The 26,142-nt window shown below is 39.2% G+C and overlaps 1 protein-coding gene across 5 annotated transcripts in view; it reads right to left on the bottom strand.

Annotated features, from left to right (window-relative positions):
* Positions 1–564: 564 nt before the first annotated feature.
* SEPT11 (septin 11) overlaps positions 565–26,142 on the bottom strand; it is a 36,229-nt gene continuing 10,651 nt past the window's right edge. The window contains exons 4-10 of one of the 5 annotated variants that reach the window (XM_018576188.1): positions 25,871–26,032; positions 23,333–23,429; positions 22,952–23,120; positions 21,494–21,626; positions 17,343–17,530; positions 8,921–8,988; positions 565–929 (exon numbers count right to left, since the gene is read on the bottom strand). In XM_018576188.1, coding sequence (XP_018431690.1) covers positions 8,967–8,988; positions 17,343–17,530; positions 21,494–21,626; positions 22,952–23,120; positions 23,333–23,429; positions 25,871–26,032 — 771 coding nt within the window. In that variant the 3' untranslated portion in view covers positions 565–929; positions 8,921–8,966. Of the gene's footprint in view, positions 930–8,845; positions 8,992–10,849; positions 11,489–17,342; positions 17,531–21,493; positions 21,627–22,951; positions 23,121–23,332; positions 23,430–25,870; positions 26,033–26,142 lie in introns of those variants that run through there. The other 4 variants (XM_018576186.1, XM_018576187.1, XM_018576185.1 and 1 more) reach the window with 4 other exon arrangements.

Consider the following 26,142-nt stretch of genomic DNA (forward strand, 5'->3'; position numbering starts at 1 on the left):
GACTTATGGATAGAAATATTAATCCTTTGTCAAGTAAAACGGCTCCCTTATATGCGTTTCAAGTGTGGCTTTAGCCATTTGCTTGGAGTGCAGCTTTAACGAATGTATTAAAGCTTCAATTACTGGCAATCTTATCTACTTCTTATCCTATGTATCGCATAGATACTGTGATGAATTTTGGCACCCAGGCTTCTATGTCCTCTGTTGAGTTTCAGTGAGTTGCTATCAGCCTATCAGCTACCAATTCCTAAAGTTCTGTTGAACACCACCCACATAACCTCTATTCCCTTTTGTAGTTTGAGAATCAAGGTTTTCCCTGAAAAGGACAATTTGGTGCGAGAGGTTACTGTGTACGTACCTCTTACATATTAATAAACATTATGGGCTTGATTAGCAAAAAGGCTGTTCACTTAGCAAAGTGAATTAAAAGGGAATTTCCCCTTAGCTTAGTGAATGAGATAAAGCTCTGCTGATTTCCATCATCCAATCGTGTGCAAGCAAAAATGCGGTTTTTCACCTCATCCACTAAGCTTGGGGAAAATTCACTTACAAAGTGAATATGCTCTACTCCTTTAGGAAGTCAACCCCAAGGTATCTAAGGGTACCTTTCTACTAATAAAGAGCAGCTGTTACTTAAAAGCAAGTCAGTCAAATAACCGGGCCCTTTGGCAAACAGCTGTGTATTTTACACATTGATTTGGCTACATAGTAGTGTTACTTCTGCAAGGGCATACATAAGTAGTGCGCACACAGAAACACAGTATACATCAACATGTAACCCACAGAAGGAAGAAGTAAGGAAGAACAATAGCAGAATGCATGAGGCATATCATCCAAGAGGTGGTCAAGACTGCTTCTCTTCTGGCCCCTTAGTGTCCATAATAGGAGAGGTGGAGGATTGTCAACAGGTTGGTTAGATAAAGAAGAGGCTACAGGGAAAAAAAAAAGAAAGAAAGAGGAATATTCAAGCAGTAGGATAATGTTTGTAACATAGGGCCATATATCACCAATCCCTGGTGTCTACCTTGAAGACGGAGTTTGCACTGTGAACAGAGAACCCTGTTTCTGTAATGTACTAATATCATGGATAGCCATCATTGTCTGCATGACTCAGTCCAAAACAAATGTGTGAAAGCCCCCAGCAACCAATCTGCTTCTGACTCTTCTAAGTAGATTAAAAGATTGGGAGAAGCGCACTGGCTGCTAGGGGCATTTTAAATGCCTTCACATAATTAATAACACAACTACCATATTTAAAAAAGACAGATGCACCTTCATAGTAACTACTACTAAATCATCCTTCCCACATTAGCTAAACTACACTACTCATCCTTCCATAGCTGCTTACTTACCTTCCAGAGCCATGGCCTCCCCTTCTTCATTGTCCTAAGTGAGTCTGTATGCTGGATGTCCCATTCAAGTAAATGGTTACCCAGTGACCTGGAAATAGCGTAGGAGGTGGCAGTGGTTTCTGGAAGGTAAGTAAACATCTGCAGTGGAGAGGAGCTTAGTGTACTTTAGCTTAGGGGTGGCGGATTTACCAAAAGTTATTATTAAAGCACTCCTGCCCTTTAACTGCACATTCAGAAAAAAAAGATTCCGTAAACTACCATACAACCTAAGTATTAAAATGTTGTTAGGCAACTTGCGCCATTATTTTAACTGAAAGATCACTACCTTTGAAAGGAATTGTTTGTGGATACACCTTGCTTATATGATTTAATTAAAAGCTGTACATATATATGTATATACTGTATAATTACATTTTTGACATTACAGGAACATATTTAGTTTAAGTGTTTGGGCTAAGATACAGTAAAAAAAACTCCTCAGATGTTTCACACTAAACTATTTGCTATGTATCTTCTTACTCTACCGTTTTTATCCATTTTAGGGTCGGAGAGGCCAAGTGACAGTACTAAGTGACATTCCTTCAGTGACATTACTAAACAGGAAGTCAGCTGTGTGTAGGACAGCATCTGGTCTTTCAATATCTATTTCAAATACCTTCAGTCTTATACAAGTTTCTAGTAATACCATTTTTCATTTTCAGTCTGCAAAGGCTCCTAGAAAATGCCACTTACATAGAGTAAAGCTTTGTAAGAAGGACAAATGAAACATCTTGGCCTAGCATCACAGCAGTTTAAACAATAAAATAACTAATGTGTATTGATGTACTGCATGCCTTAAATGCTGAAGTAAATTGGATGAGTTTACTAAGTTTTTTTTGCATTTGCATCCTCTGTCAACAATATCACGATAGATATTTGATTGAAAAGTCATTGCATGGAACCAGTAATACTTAATGGCAAATATACAATGGACTGGTTCCTTGTAAATCAAATTCTGTCTTTTAAATAATGCTACAAACCAGAGCGGATGGTCACACTTTTTATAAAAATAAAACTTTATACTCTACAAGCCAACACAAAAAATCTTCTATTAAAGGAGGTGTGGGGAAAGCAAAATATACTGTCCCCGCTGCCTAGAGTTGGTGTGGGACACTGCAGTTATCACGCAACATCTCTATACTGAGTGATCATGTAACTGTGATCATGTCTAATCCCTGTGGAGAGTAGGGACTGTCAGTTACCACTCCCCAAAGGGATTCCTCCCGCCACTTTCTCTGCTCCCCCAGTGCCCATTGGAGGGACAGACAGGGGAGGGGGCAGGTACGACGGTCTCTGGCTTTAGAGAGGCAGAGCCCGCTGTCAATCAAGCAGCCAGGGTGGATCCTGACAATATTGTTGGGGTCCTTCCTGGCTGCAGCATGGCTCTGTACTGTAAGCAGATAGCAGGTACTAGCCTACTATACAATGACTTTGGGTCGCAGGAGTACATTAGTATATGCACTATTATGACCTATAAAAGTAAATAATAAAAAAAGATTTGGATTTACTTCTCTTTTACGGCTCATCCACTCTGAGGAAGGCCCATATTCCTGCTTCTAAAACTCAACCCACACCTCATGCCAAGCTCTGTTAATGGTACAGCTGTCATCAATGCGTTTTTGTGAGGTAACTTTTTAATTGTACCTATTTTTTAAAATTCAGAAATATAGTATAGCTTCCCTACAAAGTCTGCCTGCCCCTCAGATGGTGTCTTCTCTCCATACTGGGGTCAGCTCTGTGTAAGCAACTGGTTTAGACATGGGGAATGGTCAATGATAACTGATGTACCTATCAATACACATGCACTGGACAGATCCATTAAATGGTACGGCCATTCCTCATCTGTGAACTATGTGCAGGGTTGATGCAATGGAAGTTTAAAGAAATGGGGTGTGCGGGTGGAAGAGACAATATGGTTTTGTCTTATGTACACTTTACCATTAAACTTGTATATTTTCAGAAACCCCATCTTCCATTGAGATAAATGGTGCTGTTATGTTTAACACTATTTTCATAGCATGCAGTTTCTAATTGGGTATATTTAGTGCATTTTTTTACATTAGGTGCACACCAAGAAAATGCATGCAAAAACAGACTTACCACACATTTAACTATATCATAACACATGGAACATGCTTAGAAAACCCCTTATGAAGACAAGTGATCAGGACAAAGACCTTTGCTTTATGGTGCAAGATGAGAGTACACATAATATGGCCTTTTAAATGAAAAATTAAATACATTTCCTTTACTGGAAAACAAATTTGAGTGTTGCTTAGTGGTTGCTGTGCTGACATGGTGTTAAGTTTATGAGTTAAATGTGTATTGGTGTTGGGTTATGTGTAAGTGGGATATACGGAGTAAACTGTTTAGGAAAAGACTGTCAGCACCAGCCCTTGTTATCTTCCATTGTACTCTGAAGGAGCTCAGAACAATGACATTCTGGCCAGGTTCCTGCTATGGCTGTCTGGAGCTATTTAGCAGGTGGACCCCTGTGGTGTTGTGAAGACAGAAGGTTTGGGGAGGAGAAGGGGGATGTGATGGGATTATAATCTGATCTGATCACTTGCTGTATAAAAAGGTTGCACAGTTGCTCAATAAATCAGAGTTTGTTTCACCCTACACTCGAGTCTCGACCAGTGATTGGGGAAACAGAGCTAAAGATCAGCAGGGTGCAATATCTCCTGAGAAAGGAAGAATACAGCGGCGGACATACTCATCCTGAGTACCGGAGTCCGTCACAGTTGCTGGCACATTTTTGGGGGAAAATCTGTTCTATTCCAAATTATACAATGGCGGATGATCTAAAAGGCCATCTTGGAAGATCTTAAAGCTGAATTTCAGAGTTATAAAAATGCAGCAACAAATGCAGCTATTTATTAAATTTAAAAAAATGTATTAATCCGCTATAACTAAATGTGACTTCAGTTAAGCTTTAAAATATATTGTTTCTATGTATAGTTTGCAACTATCTAGTATTCAAAGCCAGCCATATTTGATTGGTCTCTGGGGACCATGTGATCTAGGTGAGGAGCAAGGGAATAACAGTGTTTTTATTGATAGTAAGAAATAAATATGCTTTACTTAAAATAATTATGTGATTTGGTAATGCTGATGTGTGTTTATTCATGTGAAATGTTAATTTTAGGTATACATTTGTGGACAAATTCCTTGGTACCCTTCCATGAAAAGAGAAGAACCAACAATTTTCTCTGAAATAACTTGAAACTGACAAAAGTAATTGGCATCCATCATTGTTCCAGATTTAATACAAAAATCAGACTTTGCTTCTGATTTAAAAGAATATTTGAAATAAGAAAAAAATGAAAATGGCATGGGCAAAAATGATGGGACTTAAACGTTTCTTGTACAACCCTTAGAGGCAATCACTGCACACAAGCAGTTTCTGTAGCTCTCAATGAAACTTCTGCCACCAGTTCGTTTAGCCCACTCTTGAATAAACTGCTGCAGCTGTCTAAGGTTTAAAGGGTGGCTTCTCCAGAATGCATTTTCAGCTCTTTCAATAGATTTTCGATCAGATTCAGATCATGGCTCATATAAAGCCACTTCAAAATAGTCCAGTTGTTTTTAGCCATTTTTGGATGCTTTTAGCGGTGTGTCTTGAGTCATTATCCTGTTGGAAGACTCATTATCTCCAAACTAGGAGCATTCTGACACTGGAGAGTATGTTTCACCCTAGGATTCCTTCATAGTCTTGAAATTTCATTGCGTCCTGCAAAGATTTGAGACCCCATGCCAGACAGAGCAAATCAGCTCCAAAAACATAATCAGGCCTCCTCCATGTTTCACAGTAGGTACAATGTTCTTCTCTTGAAAGCTTAATTGTTTTCACATCTGTAATCTGAAGCCAAAAAGCAAATTCCAGTCTGGCTTTATGTTTTTCTTTCAAAAGTGGAATCTTTCTTTGATCCAACTGTCATAGAAATGCAAAGAATGGCAAGATTAAATGCTTATCAGTATCTTGACCTTGACATTCAACTTGTATCCTTGGCTCTTTGTCTACCAATTTATACTATCCTTTTGTTTTCTGTTCAGTCTGCAGCTGATTTTCATGTTTTGGCCAAGAGGAGGATGGCTACAATACCATGGACCTTAAACGTCTTAATATTTTCAACTGTATTCAGAGGAACATCAGGCTGCTTGGAGATGGTCTTATAGCATTTACCTTTGACATGCTTGTCTATAATTGTATTTCTGGTCTCCTCAGACAACTCTCTCCTTTGCTTTCTCTGGTCCATGTTCAGTATGGTGCACACTATGATACCAAACAGCAGAGTGACTACTATACTCCATTTAAATAGGCTGACGGACTACAAGATTGAAAATGTGTGTGATACCTACTACAGATAGTTTGAAATATCACTATAATCCAGCTATTTAAAATCTTTTATAGTGGTACCAACACATCTTTCCAGTCCATTTTAGAGTATATTTGTAGACTAAGAAATAATTTAGCTATTTACACTATTTTGCTTTACTTTATGACCTACCACAGTCATGCAGGTATATATGAGAGAATTGCATCGCTTGTCATGAGGAATGAATCATTGCTTCAATCAGCTGTAAGGGTACCAACAAATGTGTCCATGCCTGTAGGTCCACTTTAACTTGTTTCCATTCACAAATACACTAACGCTAGTTACCTCACATAAATACAGTATTAAGAAAGAACTCCAAGTGATATTGTTTCTACATTGGTCGCTTAACATAAACCTATTATATTTTTGGCATAATTACAAACCTTTTTATGTACTGACCACAGAAACCAGTGACATCACCATAACTTTTCAGCTTGATGTTACGGACTGGCACAGGAAAAACAGTCATGGAATTGTAGATTAGTGGCTATCCCAAAATAGGTAAATAGGCAAAAGCGTTATTGGGTTTTATTTATAATAAACATCATTTTTAAATTGAACTGGAGTTTTCCTTTACTAGAATTCACAAATAGATGTACACATAAGTAGAACTTGCTATGTCCTATATATTTTAAGTAATTCTAGACTAAAGAGAGGTGGGTTGTAAGGCCTTAAATAGTATTAAGGTGCCCATACACCTTGCGATTATCGTACGATAATCGCGGGAAATCCCGCGATCGTACGATAATCGCAAGGTGTATGGAAGGCGTGCGACTTTTGTTGAAAGAGTATGCTAGAAAACCCGCCGAGAATCGTACGATTGTCGGTGGGTTAGTGGCGTGCTCGTTCGACAACTGCGGAACGGGCCGGTGTGCGCACGCGCACACTGCCCGTTCAGCATTGCAGTCATTGGAAGCCCGCCCCTCAGCGCGGCAGGCTTTCGATGATCGCAAGTACGATCTGCCTGTCCAAGATGGGCAGATCGTACAAGCTTTTAATTAGCTTACAACCATCGCAAGACAAAAGTCTTGCGATGGTTGTAAGGTCTATGGCCAGCTATTGGTAGGAAGGCAGTTATACAGGTGAAAACATTTAATTAATTATTCTAAACCAGCAAAAACAGGCACATGACTGACACACAAAGTACAATGTACAGTGCATTGAAAAGATTTAAAAGGAAATTTGCCATGCCCGTTCCGTAACACAAAATACTTTAAATAGAGTGCCAAGTTGTAAACATTGCACACAGCTGCAACTGGCACCCTATACTGACTGAATGTGGATAGGCAAAACCCCCTATTGGCAACCATCACGTTTGCTTTTTTTTTTTACATTTGTCTCTTAAAATGAGCCGGAACAAATGAGTTTGAACAAAGAAGGACACACACATGAAATTGGGGTAAAAGTATATTTTTTTTGTTGAGTGCTGGCAACAAAACATGTCCTCTGTCTAACATACAAAATTGTATTAAAAATAACTTGTATAGTTTTATATTTCAAAGACAAAATGTTTAGAAATTCAAACACATAACAAGTGCCTACTATATGCGTCAATTTTTATAATACTGCATTAACACTGGATGCAAGGTAAAAAAGGGAAAACAAGACATCTGTTTTTTATCTTTAACAACACTGGGTACAGCTTCATGTTCAAAGAGAAAAAAAAAAAAGTCATATTAAAAAGTGGCAGCAAGTGTTAAGCTGCATCCACAAGCTTTCCAAATGGCATACACCTTATTCTTCCAAATGCACTGCAAATGAACAGGACGTGATGGACTGCAAACAGCTGGACAATGAGGAAAATGTGACGACCCATGAATTACTGGAAGAAGCAATGAGGAGCAAAGCAATAGAAAGCAGGAGCGAAGGGTACAGCCAAGACAATATCACAGGAAGGAAAGGATGTTTGTACTGACCCTACACTAAACTTATAAAACCTGTAACCAGAAAGGTTTGTTCAAATAACATGTAAAGACGCTGGATGTCAATAAGCAGGCTGATCATGAATTGTACATGAAAACACTGATATATTTAGTTAAGACAGCTGCCATTCATGCTCAATATAAGTGTATTGTGTGCAATTCATCTATATACAGGGACGTCACAGCAGCTAATAATACATATGTACTCACAGCCACCTATGACCTGTACCAGATCCTTAGAAGATAGAACAACAACTTTGCATAAAGTAGTGGGTAAAGTTTAATTAGTTTGCTACATAAGCTTTAAATAGTGGTGGCACTCTCCTCAGTCAGCTGCAGCAGGGTGCTGGTCTGGATATACCATGTATTGTGCATGAATTCATGCAAGTATAGTAGAAGTTTTCCTTGCGTTAGCTAGAATGGGATTTTAAAGCACGCTCTGTTGAAACAGAGGAATATCTTGGGGGACTCGATAAAGCATTTGAGACCGTATTATAAAGTCCTGCACCAAATTCATGAAAAGCATGCAACAGTTGCGCCAACTATTGCATTGATGGGAGACAGATTTCTAATGAGTGTCTAAGACACTCTTAAATGAATCTCACAGTGTTCTTACTCAAGTACAAAAAGAGAAATATAAAAGGTACATGCATTGCCTGACTGAACAACCCCTATAAAAAAGTGGCATTACTTACAAATGGCTTACAATTTATCTTGCTCTAACTGTACATATTTAAAATTATCTGTTTACGATTAGTGATCATTGGTAGGCTAAATTACATAAACAACATATTCTTAATGTTTGATTACTATTATCAATTACACAACGCATTTATTTGTGGTTCATGTGTTACCCAACAGCGGATTCATATTCCCTTACAAAATGCAGCTCTACGGGAAAGCTAAAAAAGCTGTCCGCATGCACTTTCTTGCTACTCTGCCGAATGAGAAAAGAAAGCAACTGCACGTTTGAACTCTAGAGATAGAAAAAAGGAAAATATAGTGGGGGGAATGTATCAAAACTGGAGCAGACATTATTGATGGCTATTGACAACAAGAACTATCCTTACTGCAGGATGTCTCACACAGGAAGGTTACTTTGCCTGTTTAGTATTTCTTAAATATTAAAAAATACAGATCACTTTATTCTTTGTTATGCCAGCCTATATTTACAGCACACAGCAATTGTACCTGGGAACTCCGTAAACTATACTGCTAATATACTTACATGCTGGAAGGGGAAGCGCATCCAAACAGATAGCAGGGAAGCCATTTTACTCGGTGCACAGCCAAGGACTACTGTGGAAAAAATAGAGACAGAAAGAACGACATACAGATGCAGGGCTAATGTGCTAAACATGGCCCAGGGATAGGTAATTAAATTAAGGCTTGGAGGATTCACTGCATAAATTAAATGCATGGTTCACATCATTTGTGGCTTTCTTCTCCAAATAATAAAATATGTCTAATTATAAAAAAGGAGCAAACAGTGTAAGAGTTGAGAAATCATTATACTCGGCTATAAATTGGCTAAAAGCAACTAATCTATCAATATTACTTAGACTATTTTCAGTCTGGTGGGTTTCCTGTGCTCCACAACATAACAAAAACCAGGGAGACTGGACTGGACCTTTATCCAATCTAGGACCACCCAAAGACCAGAGCTCAACCACAGAGGAAGCAGATATTCTGTGGGCTGAAGCAATCAGCATCTATTGAGAAAGCAACACATCAGGAATAGTAATGGGCTCGGGCGTGTTCGCAGCTCCACGCGCCAAGCCCACCAGGAAGCTGACAGCGCCAATCACAGGTACTGAGACATTATCCCGGTCTGCAGCTGCGGACCGAGATAATGTCTCAGTGCCTGTGATTGGCGCTGTCAGCTTCCTGGCGGGCTCGGCACATGGAGCTGCGAACACGCCTGAGCCTATCACTAATCAGGAACTGCTGATCAATGCAGTTGAAATTCAGCTCTCAAAATGGCTGTTTTTGTACAAAATGTTTGCCTGCAATTTGAGTAGGCCACAATTCACATTAATGCAGAAATTCTTAAGATTAGCCATGGTTTGTTTGACGATATCTATTCTACAATGTGAAACACACTAGAAAAAAAATTAGCCCACAAATGTGAAACCAGAACAAAAAAAAAAAATCTTAAAATTTCAGTTAAAATGTGCAATACAGACACAGCAAAAGCAGCGCACAAAAAGACAACCAGAGCATGATTTATCAAGCATTTATGAATGAATAACCAAACGTGACTCATGGTTAGGAAACTGGTTTCATGATCAGATTTCTGGCCCTGCATCTATACCATAGCTTATAGGCTCTAGTATCCCTGGTCAGTGATGCTTGCATAGTGATTTGTCCATACCTAATGCCACGCACATAAAATTCAAGCACGCTAGGCTTGCACGGGATGGGATCAGCTGCAGGCAGATGTGCATTTGGGATGTGCATTTCTGGAGGGGGTGGGAAGGTGGGAGTGATCCAGGCGAGCTAGTGAACAAGAAAAGAGACAGGCTACCTAGCTATGACCAGAAAGGAGCAGGTAAAATAGCATCAGAAGAGAAAGAAATCCAGGAGTCAATAGGTAAACATGGGTCGCCACTTCTTGGAATGTATCAGAAAGGGTAAGGAGCTGTCCAGGAAGAACGGCATAGAAAGAAAATATAAGACACAGTTTAGTCAGTTTTCTTACCATGTATGCAAGTATAACATCTGCTTGGGATGGCAATGTGGAGAGCTTACTCTTAAACTTGAAAAGAACAGCAATGGACAGAGGTCAAGGAGCTCCTTCACACACATACATACACACATCCTGCCCTCTGAAGTAAATGTACAGAAGTGAAGAATACTTAAAAATTACATTTATTGGAGCTCTGTAACACTTTTATCAAACAGAAAAGTTCTTGTTGCTTTGTAAGCCAGTTGCCTCGCCTAACCATAGTGCACCACAGTTGAAACTTAGGCCCAGGACATAGAAAATAAAGCAAAAGCATGAAGCTGCTGCAGTAAGCCAAGACCTATCATGCTGCCATAGCACCGTTTCCAGAACAAATAGAATAGGTTTATTGAGTGGAAAGGGGACTTTTCTCTTCGCTGGTATATGCTTACAGTTAGCAGCACCACTAAATAACAAATTTGTTTTGGTTTCTTTTTGTCAGTTCTACCTTAACCAGTGTGAAGAGTTTTGTATTACGGTGATGTCAGATTTCAGCAAATTAGGTGTGCAAAGCTGAATGGAACAATTCACACTGGTGTCTGGGAGGAATTAAAGTTGGTTTTCCAAGACAAGTTGATTTAGCCATATTAACTATTTACAAGTTGAGTGAAAAATCAACACAATATGTAACCTAGTTTTAAAAATACAAAATTAATTTAAAGGCTGTTCAACTCAATTTTAGAAGTGGTAGTCACACTTAAACTGCTCATTAGTCAGCTTACTAAAAGCGGCCATTTTCTCTGATGTCCGAAGAGCAGTCCCGTTGAGGGGTCCGTTCTAAATACATGCAGGTAAGATCTTCAAGGATTAGATTGGTTTTTAGCCAGCAGGAGCACAACAGTGACTGGCATTGGCATTCGGAGAAGGCCAGGCTTGGCAACATTCGCTTCCCAGCAACAAAACAAAGAGTCCAAATGCACGCAGTCTCTCCCACGTGCAGCCAAACATGATGCGTTTAGTGAGTGATTAGTGATCTGTGTCGAGGAACACAAATGGCAGGGACACATTACTGCAAAAAGCAGGTGAATGGTAGGACATCCTGGGCTCGGCACACTTTATGTGAAGCTTGCACTGTAAGTTAAAAGAAAACAAACAAAAACACACACAAAAGGGGGGAGACATACAGAAAAAAACACTCACATTAGAAATGGAAAACTGGAAATTAAAGGAAAAGTATAAAACAAAGCACAACTAAAACAAAGCACAACTAAACAAAAAGAGCACCATTCATCTTTGGAGAACCTCGATGAACCTTGATCATATTTGCATTGTACAAAATACACATAAAAGAATTTCATCAAACCAAGTAAATTTTAGGTTTATGTGTCAAGCTAATACATGTATTAATATATTTGCAGTGATAGATTACTACACATGGATAGCTAGCTTCCAAATTTTTAAAAGAATTTCCAAGAACCTTAAAACTTTTGCGATAATAGACATCCTGCACATGGCTGTGTCAGAAGTAAATGTTTATACATTTATATTGTTTTATGTGTTAATACATTTCACCAATTGGATACATCACCTAGAAAGATAGAGGTTTACTGTTAAACTGGAAGAGATTGCAGAGATGTATACTGCTAGCTGTCACTGAAAACCAGGGGAATAATGGCAAATGGTCTTAGAAAGACAGAGGTCAGTAAGTAAAAGTATGAAGAATAAGGAAGGGAAGTAAGAAGAGATAGGAGGTAAAAGGAGAAAAAAAGACAAGGCAAGAAAGGAAGAATGAGAGATGAGTGAGAGGGGGAAAAAGGGTAGAGAGCGATACAGAAAATGAAAACGAGAGAAGAAAACGGAGAATTTCAGAGGTTGACACATATACCAAATATATGGACTTACATAATGCAGGAGTAGAAAAAAATTCTGTTAGTACATCATAAAAAAACATAAATTCTTAAAACAACCTAAACCCCAATGGAACCCTCTCTCTCTCTCTATATATTACTGTAATGGAGTCAGTGCAAGTGCTGCATCAAAGGTTGAAATAGATTGTGTTGGCAGAACACTGGAAAGTCAGACCACTGCTCTCATACACAGTAGTCTGAAACTCCAGATCCAGCATGCCCCCCCTGAACAGGGCTCCAATTGACAGCACTCTTGCTCCCTGAGCAGTTGTGTTAATTGGAACATTCCAGGGGGGCATGTCAGGCAGCTGGAAGTCCGGGCTGATGCTTGTGTGAGATAGCAGTTGTGCGAATCTTCAATGTGCAATTAATGCACGACATTGGTGTGTACAAGCCCTAAAATAGTGCCAAAATCAATTAGATTTCTCATTTTCTCAGTTTTCCATTCGTACCAACATATATTACACTATACGTTAACACAGGGTATTTAAACCCTTGCTGCAGCACTTAGAAGCTAAAAAAAAAAGCATTTCAGGTACCATGCTAATGCAACACACCTACCGCTCTGTAACGCACGGTAGGTGAGTTGCACGGTGCTGTGCGTTAATTGTTAATGCTTGTGTAAGATAGCAGTTGTGCGAATCTCCAATGTGCACGGCATTGGTGTGTACAGGCCCTAAAATAGTGCCTAAATCAATTAAATTTCTCATATTAAATGTTTTCCATTAGTACCAACATAGTTTATACGCTAATCTTTTGAATGCTGCTACTAGCACTGAGAAGGTGGGGAGTCTCTAATAAAATGGTGTGCAGGCACATACATTTTAGTAACTTTTTAGAACAAAATCTAATTCTTTACAAAGACTATGCATCTATTAAATGGATCACTTTAGCTTGAGTTGTTCCAATTGAGCATAAGACATCACAACTAATTACTTCTGACAGCCATGGTCCAGGATACTGATAAAACTGGCAAACAGACAAGTTCATAAATACTTATTATACATAAGTGGATGTCTCTAGTTGTAAAAGGCATGTACACTTTCTTAAAGGGATTGACTATTGTAAAGATGTAAAACATTTTTATGAAGTTTTACTTCACCAAAATATATCCCTAAGAAAAGCCAATTACTTTACTGTAGGGAAATAACTTAGAACAGCCACTAGATGGTGACGATAACAGAGGAAAATGTGAGGAGAAACCATAGTTTCTTACATGTTGGCCTAGTATGTAATATTCATTTACAAAAAAAAAGCCAGGCCACATCTACAGAGGCCTAAGACTTCACATAATTTTGCCCCTCCTTTGAAAGGTTTATATATATTATAAAATCCAGACATCTAGTTGTGACATTAAAAACACTATTCACTGGTGTGGATTAGGCCACTTCATACATTTTTCTTCTAAAAAAAAAATAACTGCATTATTGCTTTATATTTGCAAAACCAGGGGCTCACTGCTTTTGTTGTTAACTCCAATAAAGAACTTTATGAGATTACCATATTAATTAGTAGCATGCTATAATGTAACTGCCTCTCTTCATTATGCTTATGTTATTCACCTTATAAAGTTAAATTTGCTAACTGCTCACTTCCTATTTTATATAAAACAATAACCTGGACCACTGAGAACCTGGCTGAGAAGTGGCGTTTTCAAGCATTTCCTGGCAGCTTTAATTAAAGAAAGATTAATAGGTTTATTTAAAAGCAAGTAACTTCCTTTTTTGGACACATACTTATGCATATCCTCCTGGGAAACGTAAGTCACTTTTGACATAACAGGTCAAAAAAGGTGAGAAAACAAGTTAGTTAAACGTTAGCAGCATATATGCTTAGCACTGTAACATCCTGATACTGAAATATATATATATATATAATTAGCTTACTACTAACAAAAAAATATTGGAAAAGGGTGTGGAAAAGGTTTATCCAGAACTGTGGCTCAGAAAATGTTAATAAGTTAGTGACATCATTAAAAATGCTGTGACATCTGGGTATCAACAACACCAGCTTTGTATAATGTAACACATGCAACAGGCAGTTGTAGCGGGTTACTATACAGGTGCACCTACAAAGCACAAGCATAAAATAACGCTGCAATTTCCTACTATTTTGAGAACGAAATAGAGAATATTTTAAAAAGTCTCACAATAAGTAAAGTTCTGGCTATAGAATAATAAAGATGTATAATGGTAATTACCGTATTAGTAATATGGGGCTTGAGAAAAGCATGCTTTGCAAGCCTTTGGGCCTGTTGTGCATAAACATACTGGTGTTGATTTACTAAAGCAAAAAAGGCTTTTCACCTTGCAAAGGACAATTTCCACTTAGCTTGGTGAAAGAGGGGAAGCTCTGCTGACTTGAGTGCAAGCAAATATACTATTTTTTTATATTTTAATTACACGTGCTTGAGCATTTTTTACAAAGTGAATTTTCACATTTATTAAGCACAAATTCCCTTGCAAAGTGAAAAGCCTATTTGCTTTTAGTTAATCATCCCCACTCTGTGTCTGTTAGTAGGCTGATATGCAGAGCTGTTTAAGATCCTTTACAGTTTTATGTATATGGGAGAAGCTCGTGGATAGCTATAAAGCTACCACAGAAGAGAGCCGCGTTGGACTCCAAACTCTGGTATAGCATAAACTATGTTAATGCAATGCAATGACTTGCTAAATATTTTGTGATAAATATATATTTATTCATTAAATATGTTTGCAGATAAGTGTTCAGTTCCATGTTGCTGCCAAATTGGTATCTTCTGTGAGATAAAAGATCACACCACATGTTTTTTATGTCCATTCAAGATTCAGTGTTATAAGCAACTTGGTAATCCATTAAAGTAAAACCACAGCCTTTTTAATGGGTTTTTCCCCCCTCTATGAAATACACAATAAAGAGGTCATTCTAACTTTAAAAAAAAAAAGCTTATTACTGTGCCCTAACGTATAAAGACCTAACTTTAGTTAGGTAGTTTAAATATAAATGTACATGGGACAACCATATTTGCTCTTTAAATATGCAGGCACTACTTTTTAGAGTTGCGCAATTTATTGTCTTCCTGATCTTCCTACCTCACTGTACATCTGCCAGACAAGGAATTACTGATAGAAAGCAACAGATTATTTGCAGTCTCTAATAACAAGAAACATCCACAATGTTCCGGGTACCCAGAGACCTAAGCGGTCGACTCAAATAAAAATGTGATTTGGTAATGGTGACTTGTGCCCAACTGAGTCATGTGTGAATTCTAATGGTAGGTTCACTTTAACACATACTACACTTCCAGCTATTTCATTATTTAACACCTCAACAGCCTGATATAAATGCAAAAAAATATCAGAGCATCTTTTAAGAGTGTACATAAGGGAGTATATGACAATTTAAAAGACAAAAATGCCTATACAGTATTAACAGCAAAAAACAAAATATGAATGCAGAAAACATTTCTGTAACTATTGTTTTTCAAATGTGCATTTAAACTAGTGCCTGCATAAGTGCAAAAGCTGTGTAGTGCACAAGATCTCTTGGAAATATATATAACATATATTTTTTTTTACACTGAAAAATGCACTTGGATTAAAGTCCAACACAAATGTAGTTTGTGCTGCTTAGGGACAGATACTAGGTGGGAGCAATGTACTACCTTTGTGCAACTTTGGCTTTGAGGTTCTGCCATTCCTTTATTTCGCTACTGTACACCATAGTCTTTTATGGGACATGTTGATGATGTTAGTCATTTAAAAATAGGATGGAACTGTGATGGAGGAAGTTCAGAAACCAAAGTTGCAGTTTACTTATGAATATGTAAACACAAATGGGAGGTTTACTTTACTTTAACATGAGCTTAAATTTAACTACACTAAACCGACTCTGAGACTTAAAGGAGAACTATGAGGTGAGTGAAAATCACTCAGCCTCATAGTTCGAGCCGACGTGTGACAATTAAACTGTCACAGGTCGGCTCAATAGATCGGGGAGTGAGCGAACGCATACTGTCGCTCGCTCACTTCTTGATCCTGTCCCTGTAGAGAGCAGTGACTGTCACCTGCAGGGATCCCCCCCTCCCTCCCCTGTTCAATCCTCCAGCGCTGACTGGCGGAACGGACGGGGGAGGGTACAGCTGACTCTGCCTCTAGATAGGCAGAGCCAGCTGTCAATCACGTAGCTGGGTGGATCCAGACAGTAATGTCAGGATCCATCCCGGCTGCGGCGGTCTCAGTATACCGTGAGCTGTAGCTCGCGGTATACTGAGCTTTGAGTCACGGAGGACGCTAGTATATGTCCTCCCGTGACCCTTTAGAGAACTATGGGGAAAAGCACTGACCCCATAGTTCTCCTTTAATCTTATTGGCATACGCGCTGCTCTAAAAACGCACATACACGGTCTAGCTATCCATCAGAGAAAAGGCTAATAATACTCTTTGAGGCCCTGAGGTCACCTGAGTGCCTGTGTGCAAAGCACTCCTTGAGATTAATCTAAAAAATCATTAGTTGCAACCCTACTTAGAATGTGCAAGGCCTTAACTGTTGCCCGTAGGAGCCCTTAGTCATAGTAACCATTCTGTTGTGCATGAAATTAAACAATGCTTGTAACACATTGGTATACAATTGAGTATCGTACTGACTAGCTGAAAGATCAGCTCATCTTATAAGGAATTACATTTTCCAGCTCCCCTTGTTCTGTCTTCAGGTGCAGTATGAAAGTTTGTTCTGGGAGCCAATTGCCATGTATGCTATAGGTCTAGGGAAAAGTCAAACGGTGTCTGATTGAAAAAGGGCCCTGCCGTGGCTTCCTAAAATACACAGATCCACACAGTAACATGATGTGTGTCAATAAGAGAAATAAAGCTGCCTTTTGCCACTACACATTTCATACTTCATACATTCTGCTTTTCAGCATCCAATGTGTTTTCTCCCCCACTTTTTCATATCTCTTTTTGTATAAAACAATATAAAACCAAATAAATAAAAGTATATAAGACCAGTTTCCCAATATGAAGATGAGAAGATGGCAGGTAGCCACATTCATGCCAAAGCCAAAGGCTGGGATGGGAGAAAGGTCACACAGGGTGGCTTACTTTTTCTTGTCCTTGTCTTTCTTGGTTTGCTGGGATCCAGCTTGCTGGGCTTGGGACTGGAGGAGTTGCGTGGCTGCTTTCTTCTTCTGGAACATGCCGACTTCATCCTCAATCTCTCTTTTCTTGTCCTCCACCTTCTTCTTCTCTTCCTGGTGAGTCCTCTTGAGGAGGTCAAACTTTTCATGGAGCTGATGGCAAACAGCATGGATAAGCCATCAAAAAAGGTATATGGCATGCAAGAAGTTTAACCGAGATACCTAGCAGTCAATGTAAGAATAATAACAGGAATGGGCACTGGAGCCCTACAAATTGAGGAAATTAATTTGTGTGTATTTACCTGGTAATATAATCGCTCATCTGCACTGTAAAAATGGAAAACACAAGGTTGAGGGCTGAAACTGTTCCCAGCTTCTTAAAAGCCATAGGTTGTAGTATCTGCCAATCATAGCTTTGTAGCAGACTATAGCAGCACACTGATTTGCCCTGTCTTTGCTATCTTGCTAGTGACTGGAAAGAGATGAAAACGTCTAGCAATTTGCAACAATGCAGGAGATGCTAAAGACTAGGATCAAATTTGGTCATATAATAATACACAATGAACGAGATAAATAATTAAAGAATTATGAGGCGACTGATTTTTACACAGCCTCATAATCTGAGCCGACCTGTGACAATGAGACTGTCACAGGTCGGCTCAGTAGATCGGGAAGTGAGCGAACACATACCGTTGCTCGCTCGCTTCTCGATCTATCCCTACACAGAGCCGTGACTGTCACTCACGGCTCCCTGCAAGGATCCCCCCCTCCCCTATCCGATCCTCCAGCGCTGACTGGTGAAACGGACGGGGAGGGCACAGCTGGTTCTGCCTCTGGATAGGCAGAGCCAGCTGTCAATCTCGCAGCTGGGTGGATCCAGACAGTATTGTCAGGATCCGTCCCGGCTGCGGCGTCTCAGTATACCGCGAGCTGTAGCTCGCGGTATACTGAGCTTTGGGTCACGGGAGAACGCTAGTTTGTGTTCTCCCGTGACAATTAGGAGAACTATGGGGAAAAGCCCTGACCCCATAGTTTTCCTTTAATTCTTATGAAGTACATCCTTTGAAATTGTTGTCTTATTCAACATATCTGAAAAGGCAAACAATAGATCTATAGTCAAACAGTGCCTACAGATAACGGCAATCTACTTTAACTATTTCACTGCCAGAGCAATTTTTGCATGCATCTTGAAACACACATTTTAGGTCTGAAGGTTAGTTAACCCCCCTCCTCCTGGATGCAGAGACTGTGAAGAATAAAATGGTGGCAGCTGCACTATGTTATGTCACATGATATTTCCACAACTGTTTATCAAGCCCAAGTATTTAGTACAAAATGCATTCAAATTAATTTTGGTGCCCAAAAAACACAATATAATAACCATTTTTTAAAAATTATAATAAAAGTATAAAAGATGAGGTTGTATCGAGTAAACTAATACCAAACATGGCAATCCTTAAAATTGTGCATTCCCGTGAAATGGTGACAAACTTCAGTACCCAAAACGCTCCTTAAGTGACACTTTAAAACCCTTTACAGGTCATCGGTTTAGCGTTAACTATATCCAACGTGTGTGTGGGGGGGCTATAGCCGCCAAGAGTGTGTTTAAAAGCCTATGCTACCACAGACAAGCTGACCACTTCTTCATGCAAAATTCCTTCAGTTGCAAGATGCTTGTTAGTTTCCTGGTATAACCGTCAGTTTCAAAATACCCCAACAAAATTTCAATGGGGATCAAATCAGGGCTTTGACTAGGGCAGTCCATAAGCCTCTATGTTTTCTTTTTGGGCCATTGCCTGGTTACCAGTTCAACGTCAACTGTTGGACCGATGGTCTCAAGTTCTCATTAAGCACTATTTGATATGATGCAGAATATATAGTTGACTTGAGGACTGCGAGCTATCCGCGCCCTGAAACAGCAAAGCAACCCCAAAACCATAACATTTCCCCCCCACATCCTTCACAGTTAAGAGGTTGGAAATACTGTTTGTTTTGCAGCAAACAAGTCTACTGTTACTGTGACCAAACATCTCCATCTTTGATCAGTTTTCAGTACATTGTTAAGAAAGGTCTTGTCTTTGCCTATACATGCAATGGCAAACTGTTTTTAGGCTTTTCCTAACGCATCCTTTATGCATGTTGAATTAGTGCAATCTCTTTCTGCCTGCAGATGCATGCACCTTGACCTCAAATGTTGCAAGAGTTACCTGAACACCTCATGATGACATTTTGGGGTTCTCGGAAGACTTCTTTTGCCATCATACAGTAAGCTCTTGAATTTACTGGGCTGGCCAGTCCTGGACTTACTGCCAATGCCACTTGTAGATTACGTTCTTTACAGTGGAATGATTGATTGAAAATCATTTGTCTTGCTTTTTAAATCCCTTGCCAGACACATAGGCATCAATAACCTTCTTTCGAAAGGCCTTAGATAGCTCTATTGATCTTGGCACGATGACACATGTCAGTTACAATGAAAACACCAGACTCTGAGGTTTAGGGCTGCAACAACTAATCGACATAATCGATTATAATCGATTATTGAAAAAGTTGTCAACTTTTTCAATAATCGATTAATCGGCTTCTGATCAGTTGGCCCTGTTCACGGCTCCACACACGCAGCGCGCCACACCTCCTCCTCACCTCACGCTCGCCGCTGCCAGACCCGCCAGCATCCACACTCTTCACGCCGCACCTCCTCCCCGCCTCACACTCACCGCCCGCCCACATCCACGATCGGCACAGGGACGTGGGGAGATGTAGTAAGGAGGAGCAGGTGTGGGCGGATGACAGCCGCTGATAGGTCCGATCTCAGAAGCAAGTTGCTGGAAGACTGCTCAGTTAAGCCTCCACTTTCCCACACATGGTGCTCTATAATGTATTGCCGGGATTTGTATTGCTCTATAGCTGATGGTACATTGTGCTGTATATTATACATAGGAATACAAATCCCAGCAATACATTGTACACTGTATGTATAATGTACTATTGCTGGGATTTGTTGTACTCCTATATAGCTGGTGATATTCTGCACTGAGCTGTATAGAGGACTACAAATCCCAGCAATAATACATTATACAGCGCAATGTGGAATACCACAAGCTATAGAGGAGTACAACAAATCCCAGCAATAGTACATTATACATACAGTGTACAATGTATTGCTGGGATTTGTATTCCTATGTATAATATACAGCACAATGTACCATCAGCTATAGAGGACTACAAAACCCAGCAACAGTACATTATACAGTGCAATGCAGAATACCGCCAGCTATAATGTACTATTGCTGGGTTTTGGAGTCCTCTATAGTCGGTGCCATTCTGCATTCATTGCTGTATAATTTTACACTTTCCTTTTCACTATATTGCACACCACTATTTTTTTTTCTTTCCTTTTTTATTTACTTCTACCGCTCCAATCTTGCTCCTGTGATGGAGTGCAATCTCAATACAAACTAGTAGTCCATCACTGGAGCCATTTTAAAAAATGTATTTGATTGTTTATCCGATTAACCGATTAATCGAACTTAATAATCGGCTAACTAATCGATTTTGAAAATAATCGTTAGCTGCAGCTCTACTGAGGTTTAAATAAGACAAGTTTTACCTACCTACTCCATAAGAAGGTTCTAATCATTGGTATCTAATCTAGAACACCTGATTGTAAATGTGGGGATGTACTTATTTTTTGTATATGACAAATCTGCATTTTTGTCAATTTAGATCTTGAAAATAGATACTTCATGTCAATTTTATGCGTCATTTGTTCAAGTGTATCAGCTTTATCTGTAGTCACTATTTGAATCAAAATCTCATGTTTGCCTGTTCAAATATGTTGAAAAAGTCAACTATTTCCATGCAAACTCCTTAGTTTTTCCACACGACTATACACCCAAAAAGCAAAAATAGGTAAGATGAAAATATCTAATGCTATATACTTTAGTCTTGCCTCTGATTTGTGTACACAAAACAAACATTTACTTAACGTTCTCCTCTGGTCATTTCATTGTGAAGGCTTGTGCTTTTGTTGTACTTTTTATTTGTTTGTAAAATGCTATAGATCAAAGAAAATAATTCAGAGTAAGCAGTGTCCATTGACCAAGCTTTCCTTACTTCTTTTTCAGCTTCTTTAAGTTCAGCTTCCTTTTCCTTCACTCTCATGACAAACATTTGTCTCATTTCTTCCTCCTTCTTCTGTAGTTCCCCAAGGAATTCGTTCCTCTTTGCTTCATATGTTTCCTGGAGGCTGGTAACAGAAAGAACATATGTACTTCACAAAACTGTTTTTTTTAACTATGCTGCAAATACAAAGTTGCATCACTTATCTGTGGAAAAATACTGACACATACAGTGGCACATTTCTCTAGGCCCATCAGATGGCATCAGATCAAACCAGTATGAATTTACAACTATGAATGCAAAAGCTAACCACTACTAAATTTTCCATGCAGACTAAAAAAACTTGCTAGTTACCACTTTCAGGAGATGAAAGAAGAGAACGTGTCACTAAAGGGCAGTTAATACTTTTGTTCAATGAGGTCAAACAATCCTTTTTTCTTTATGAACTTCTCTGAGAACAATCTGTCTTGTGATCTTCATTTATTAACATTGTATGGTTTACTCAACTAAAAGATAGGACTAGATTTAACAGTAAAATAGACCTAGGAAAATTACAATGGAGAGTGGGTATCGTTATCCTCTATGTACCACAATGTAGCTACACAGCGGTCTGCATTAAACAACTCATCCATAAGATGCAGGCTGCAGTGTTAATCTATGTCGCACAGAGTAGGCTCTGCTTAACACATCAGAGAGAACTCCATGAATGGAGGGAAGGCTGGTCCTGATATCTTCTTGTACTACAGTATTTAAAATATACGGTATCCCGCTGAGCAGAAACAATACTGGCCATTTTAGAGTAGGCTGTACACATATTCCGTAGGGACACAGCAGGCAGTAAATGTCCTTACAAAAGTGTGATGGGATTACACTATTTTTATTCAGTTTGCACAAACAGAAGTAAAAATGAATATGTCCAAACACATACATAGTGCTAATGAAAACAGCCTTTAACTTCCAGGGTGTTTCCCATAAGAGAACTGATAAGTTGGGCCTATATCTTGTTTCCAAGCCTAATATGGCTAGATGAGGCCTCAGGCATGCAGGAAGTCAGTCAGAAATTCCTTAAATGCTTGACAGCTGCTGTGGTAAAACAACGAATAATCTACTGTACGTGTAAGCACAGAAGCAAAATCATATGGTGTACCACTAGCTCAGCTGACTGGACTGTGTGATAAATATATGATTGGTTGGAAAAATATCACACATGTGAGATAACCGAGGTATTTGTTATGCTATAACCTGTGCTGAACATACACATTTTCTTTTACTGCTGAGCAAAGGAAATTACGAATATTATTTAACAAACTGCACAGCCCAAAAGCATTTCCTTCTGTTCAGTTATCCAAACTGTGTTACAAATTTATTCCATGCAAAAAAAAACCCAATGCTCTGCTTTTTCATTTTTTCTCAGTTAAATGTGCGGCTATGCCAAGGAAATGCCATGATTACCTGAAGGGTTTACTGTCGGGGTCGGTGTCTTTGAATCCCATTTCTTCAAGTTTGCAGCGTCTGTACAGCTCGTAGTGGCGAGCATGCGTCTGTTCTCTCAAGTCCTCCATGTTTACTCGTATTAACATTTCTCTCAACTTCACAAAATCACAATGGTTTTCATTCTCAACTGATAGGAATACAGAAGAACAACAAGGGTAAAGTGAGACTGAAAATGCTTTACAGGTAACAGTAGTATCAGCAGGCTAGCCTTCCAGGCATAACTGACCTGTTGAGGCAGTCTTTATATGCTAAAAACTATGAGCCATTACGAACACTGACGTCACAGGAAAGTACTTATAAATCAAACAGACGTAATTCAAACATGTCTTGGAAACCTACCCTGTACAATACCCCAGGGATATTGCCTAGCTTTAGCCATTTTGTTGCCAATTTTTACTTCTTCTGTACTGCCGACCACTGCAAATGGAAGGTGCACCTATAATAAAAATATAAAATATGAAATGGCTTAAAGTTAGGAAAGTCTTAAAAGAAAGAAAAACAACAATAGCAATGCATGTAATATACTATAGACAGAGTAAATGCAGTAGAAGCTGAACAAACTTTAAAAACAATCTGCATGTGAGGAAAGCTTGCAGCCAAGTAATGTTGTAACAAGTCAAATTCCAATTTTGGCAAATTAAGAAACATAAAATCTAAGGCCTCATTCACACACACAACGCAAGCAAAATTGTATATTGCATATATACGCGTCTATGCGCGTATATACGAGCGTATATGCGTGCACTATATGCAATCCCAGAATGCATCACTCGTAATGGAATTTTTAATGTGCTGTACGCATGTATAGACGCGTATATGCGCGTAAACACGCAGAAATACGCTGCCCGGACGCATCTCTGTTCCATTCTGTTTTTGCGCATATATACGCTACGCAAATATACGGCTCTATACGCGGCTGTGTGTATAGAGCCATTTATTTGCATAGGTTGCATATGGTACAATACGCACGTACGCACGCATACGTGCGGCAGTGTGAATGAGACCTAAGGCATGAACAACAGATAGAAAGCAAACAACTCCTGAGGAATTGTGGTCCTGATCTACAGGTCATGTAAGCACAGATATCAATCCAGGTGTTCAGCAATGGTTTACACAGCTTTTCAAGTAGTAACAGTATATTTGCATATGTTGTATTAAAACTGAATTCCAGACACAAATTAAAAACGCAATGAATGGATTTAAGCAATCATTAAAAAAATATATTAAATGTATTTTTAAATACAAGTATTTGCAACTTTCAAAAAGCCCCTGATAGGCAGAAGAAAAATAAGAGGGTGAGGGCCAGTCGTAGGAGTCGAGTCATTTTGCTGTAGTTTACAGTGCTGTCAGACTAACACTTTGAGCTTGTTGACAGGAAATAAAAGCAGAGTGAGGAGTCAGTGTGTTGCTGCTCCTCCTTCATTGATCACTTTGCAGGTCTGTTACATATCCTAGGTCAAACTGTACTGCTAAACTGCAGCTGAGGTCCACAACCAGGCTATGTTGTCAAGATCACAAGACTGGCTGAACAAAATGACAAATTCTTCTGGGGCGGGTGAAAGTTTACATATACTGTATGTCCTACTACTCTGTATTTAGACCCTACCTTGAGTTCTGGCTCAAATACATTACATAATATAAAACTATGACTAAAGCTTTACAGGAAACCTCTACTGAGATACATATATGTAGGCTGCCATTGCTTACCTTTCCTTCTAAAAATGCCAGCTATCTGGCAGCCATGCTTATTTAATGCCAATTTTCCCAAGTGAGTGACCTGAAACAAGTATGCAGATCAGAACTTCTGAATTTACTTGCTTCATACTTTTTATGGGCCACTAATCAGAAATGACGACAATCAGAGGCAGCTAGGCATGTAGAAATATGGTGGATGCCTTTATTGACCTCAACATACTCTCAGTACAGGTTTTTTTATTAAGCTTTCTGTGTGGGACAGCTGTAAGACTCCAAGAACGAAAAAAAAATAAAAATCTATAATTTATATATTCAACATGTATACACTGAGTGGCCAGATTAATATGACCACCCCATCAGTACTTTGTTGGGCCACGAGATGACTTCGTTGGGCCGCCTCGTGACTCCACAAGATGTTGAAAGGTGATGCGAGGAATCTGACACTGCACTGTTGCCCTTCTGTTGTTTAGTACCAGTCTTGCCACTCTCCATTCTGCCCTAACATTGACTAGTCGCTGACGGCCACAATTCGCACGTTCAGACCCAGATTCTCGGCTGACAGTCCAGTCTTTAAACACTTTAACAACAGCTGCTCTTGAACATTTAACTAATTCTGCTGTTTTGCTGATATTCGCTCCATGGCTCACGCCAACAATCATCCCACGTTCAAAGGCTGTTAAATCGCGTTGTTTACCCATATCTTCAGAAAAAAATAACTTCTACTGTCGTGGTAAACAACCTGATTCCCTATTTATAATGGTCTGGCCCTCTAGCAACTTCAGTGCAAAATTATAGCCAATTTGACTACAAACGTCAGGTGGTCATAATAATGTGGCCACTCAGTGTGTATTGTCTATTAAATCTAATGTCCTGTTTATTGTGTCAGTTAAGATGGAGATGTATTGAATACTCAAGTTGCTGGAGTGTATTACACAAAGAAACATATTGGACAGGCAAATATTTGCTGCAAGAGTCATGACAGCATCTCCGCAACCCCTCCAGGCATAGGACTGGTCACAACACAGGACACACCATGTTATTGTTTCAAGAGGCGGTTGAATCAAACACCCAATTGTAAACTGAATGAGAATCTTGCTATGGCTCCATTGAAGGCATTAGAACAATGTAACAAACACAGGCATTATCGGTGGCAAATATAAACGATATGGCAATATAACTTACGCTCATTGTAGCATTGATTTCTGCGACAGTCTCTTCATCTGTAGGAAACTGATAGATCTGAACTCCATTGCTGACGAGCTCACTCATGATTTTACTTTTGAATTTGTGCAGCTCGTTTTTGGCAATGGTGTCTGCTTTTGCAATGATGGGGATGATATTCACCTAAAGTACAAAATGACAGTGAGCCAGTACTCTTTGTATCAGGTCCCTTCCAGACACACATCTCACAAAATTTGCATCACATTTGGACTAAAGTGGAACATGGAAATCGA

This window comes from Nanorana parkeri, unplaced genomic scaffold, assembly GCF_000935625.1.
Source record: "Nanorana parkeri isolate BGI_ZX_2015 unplaced genomic scaffold, ASM93562v1 scaffold59, whole genome shotgun sequence".
NCBI classification, from domain to species: Eukaryota; Metazoa; Chordata; class Amphibia; order Anura; family Dicroglossidae; genus Nanorana; species Nanorana parkeri.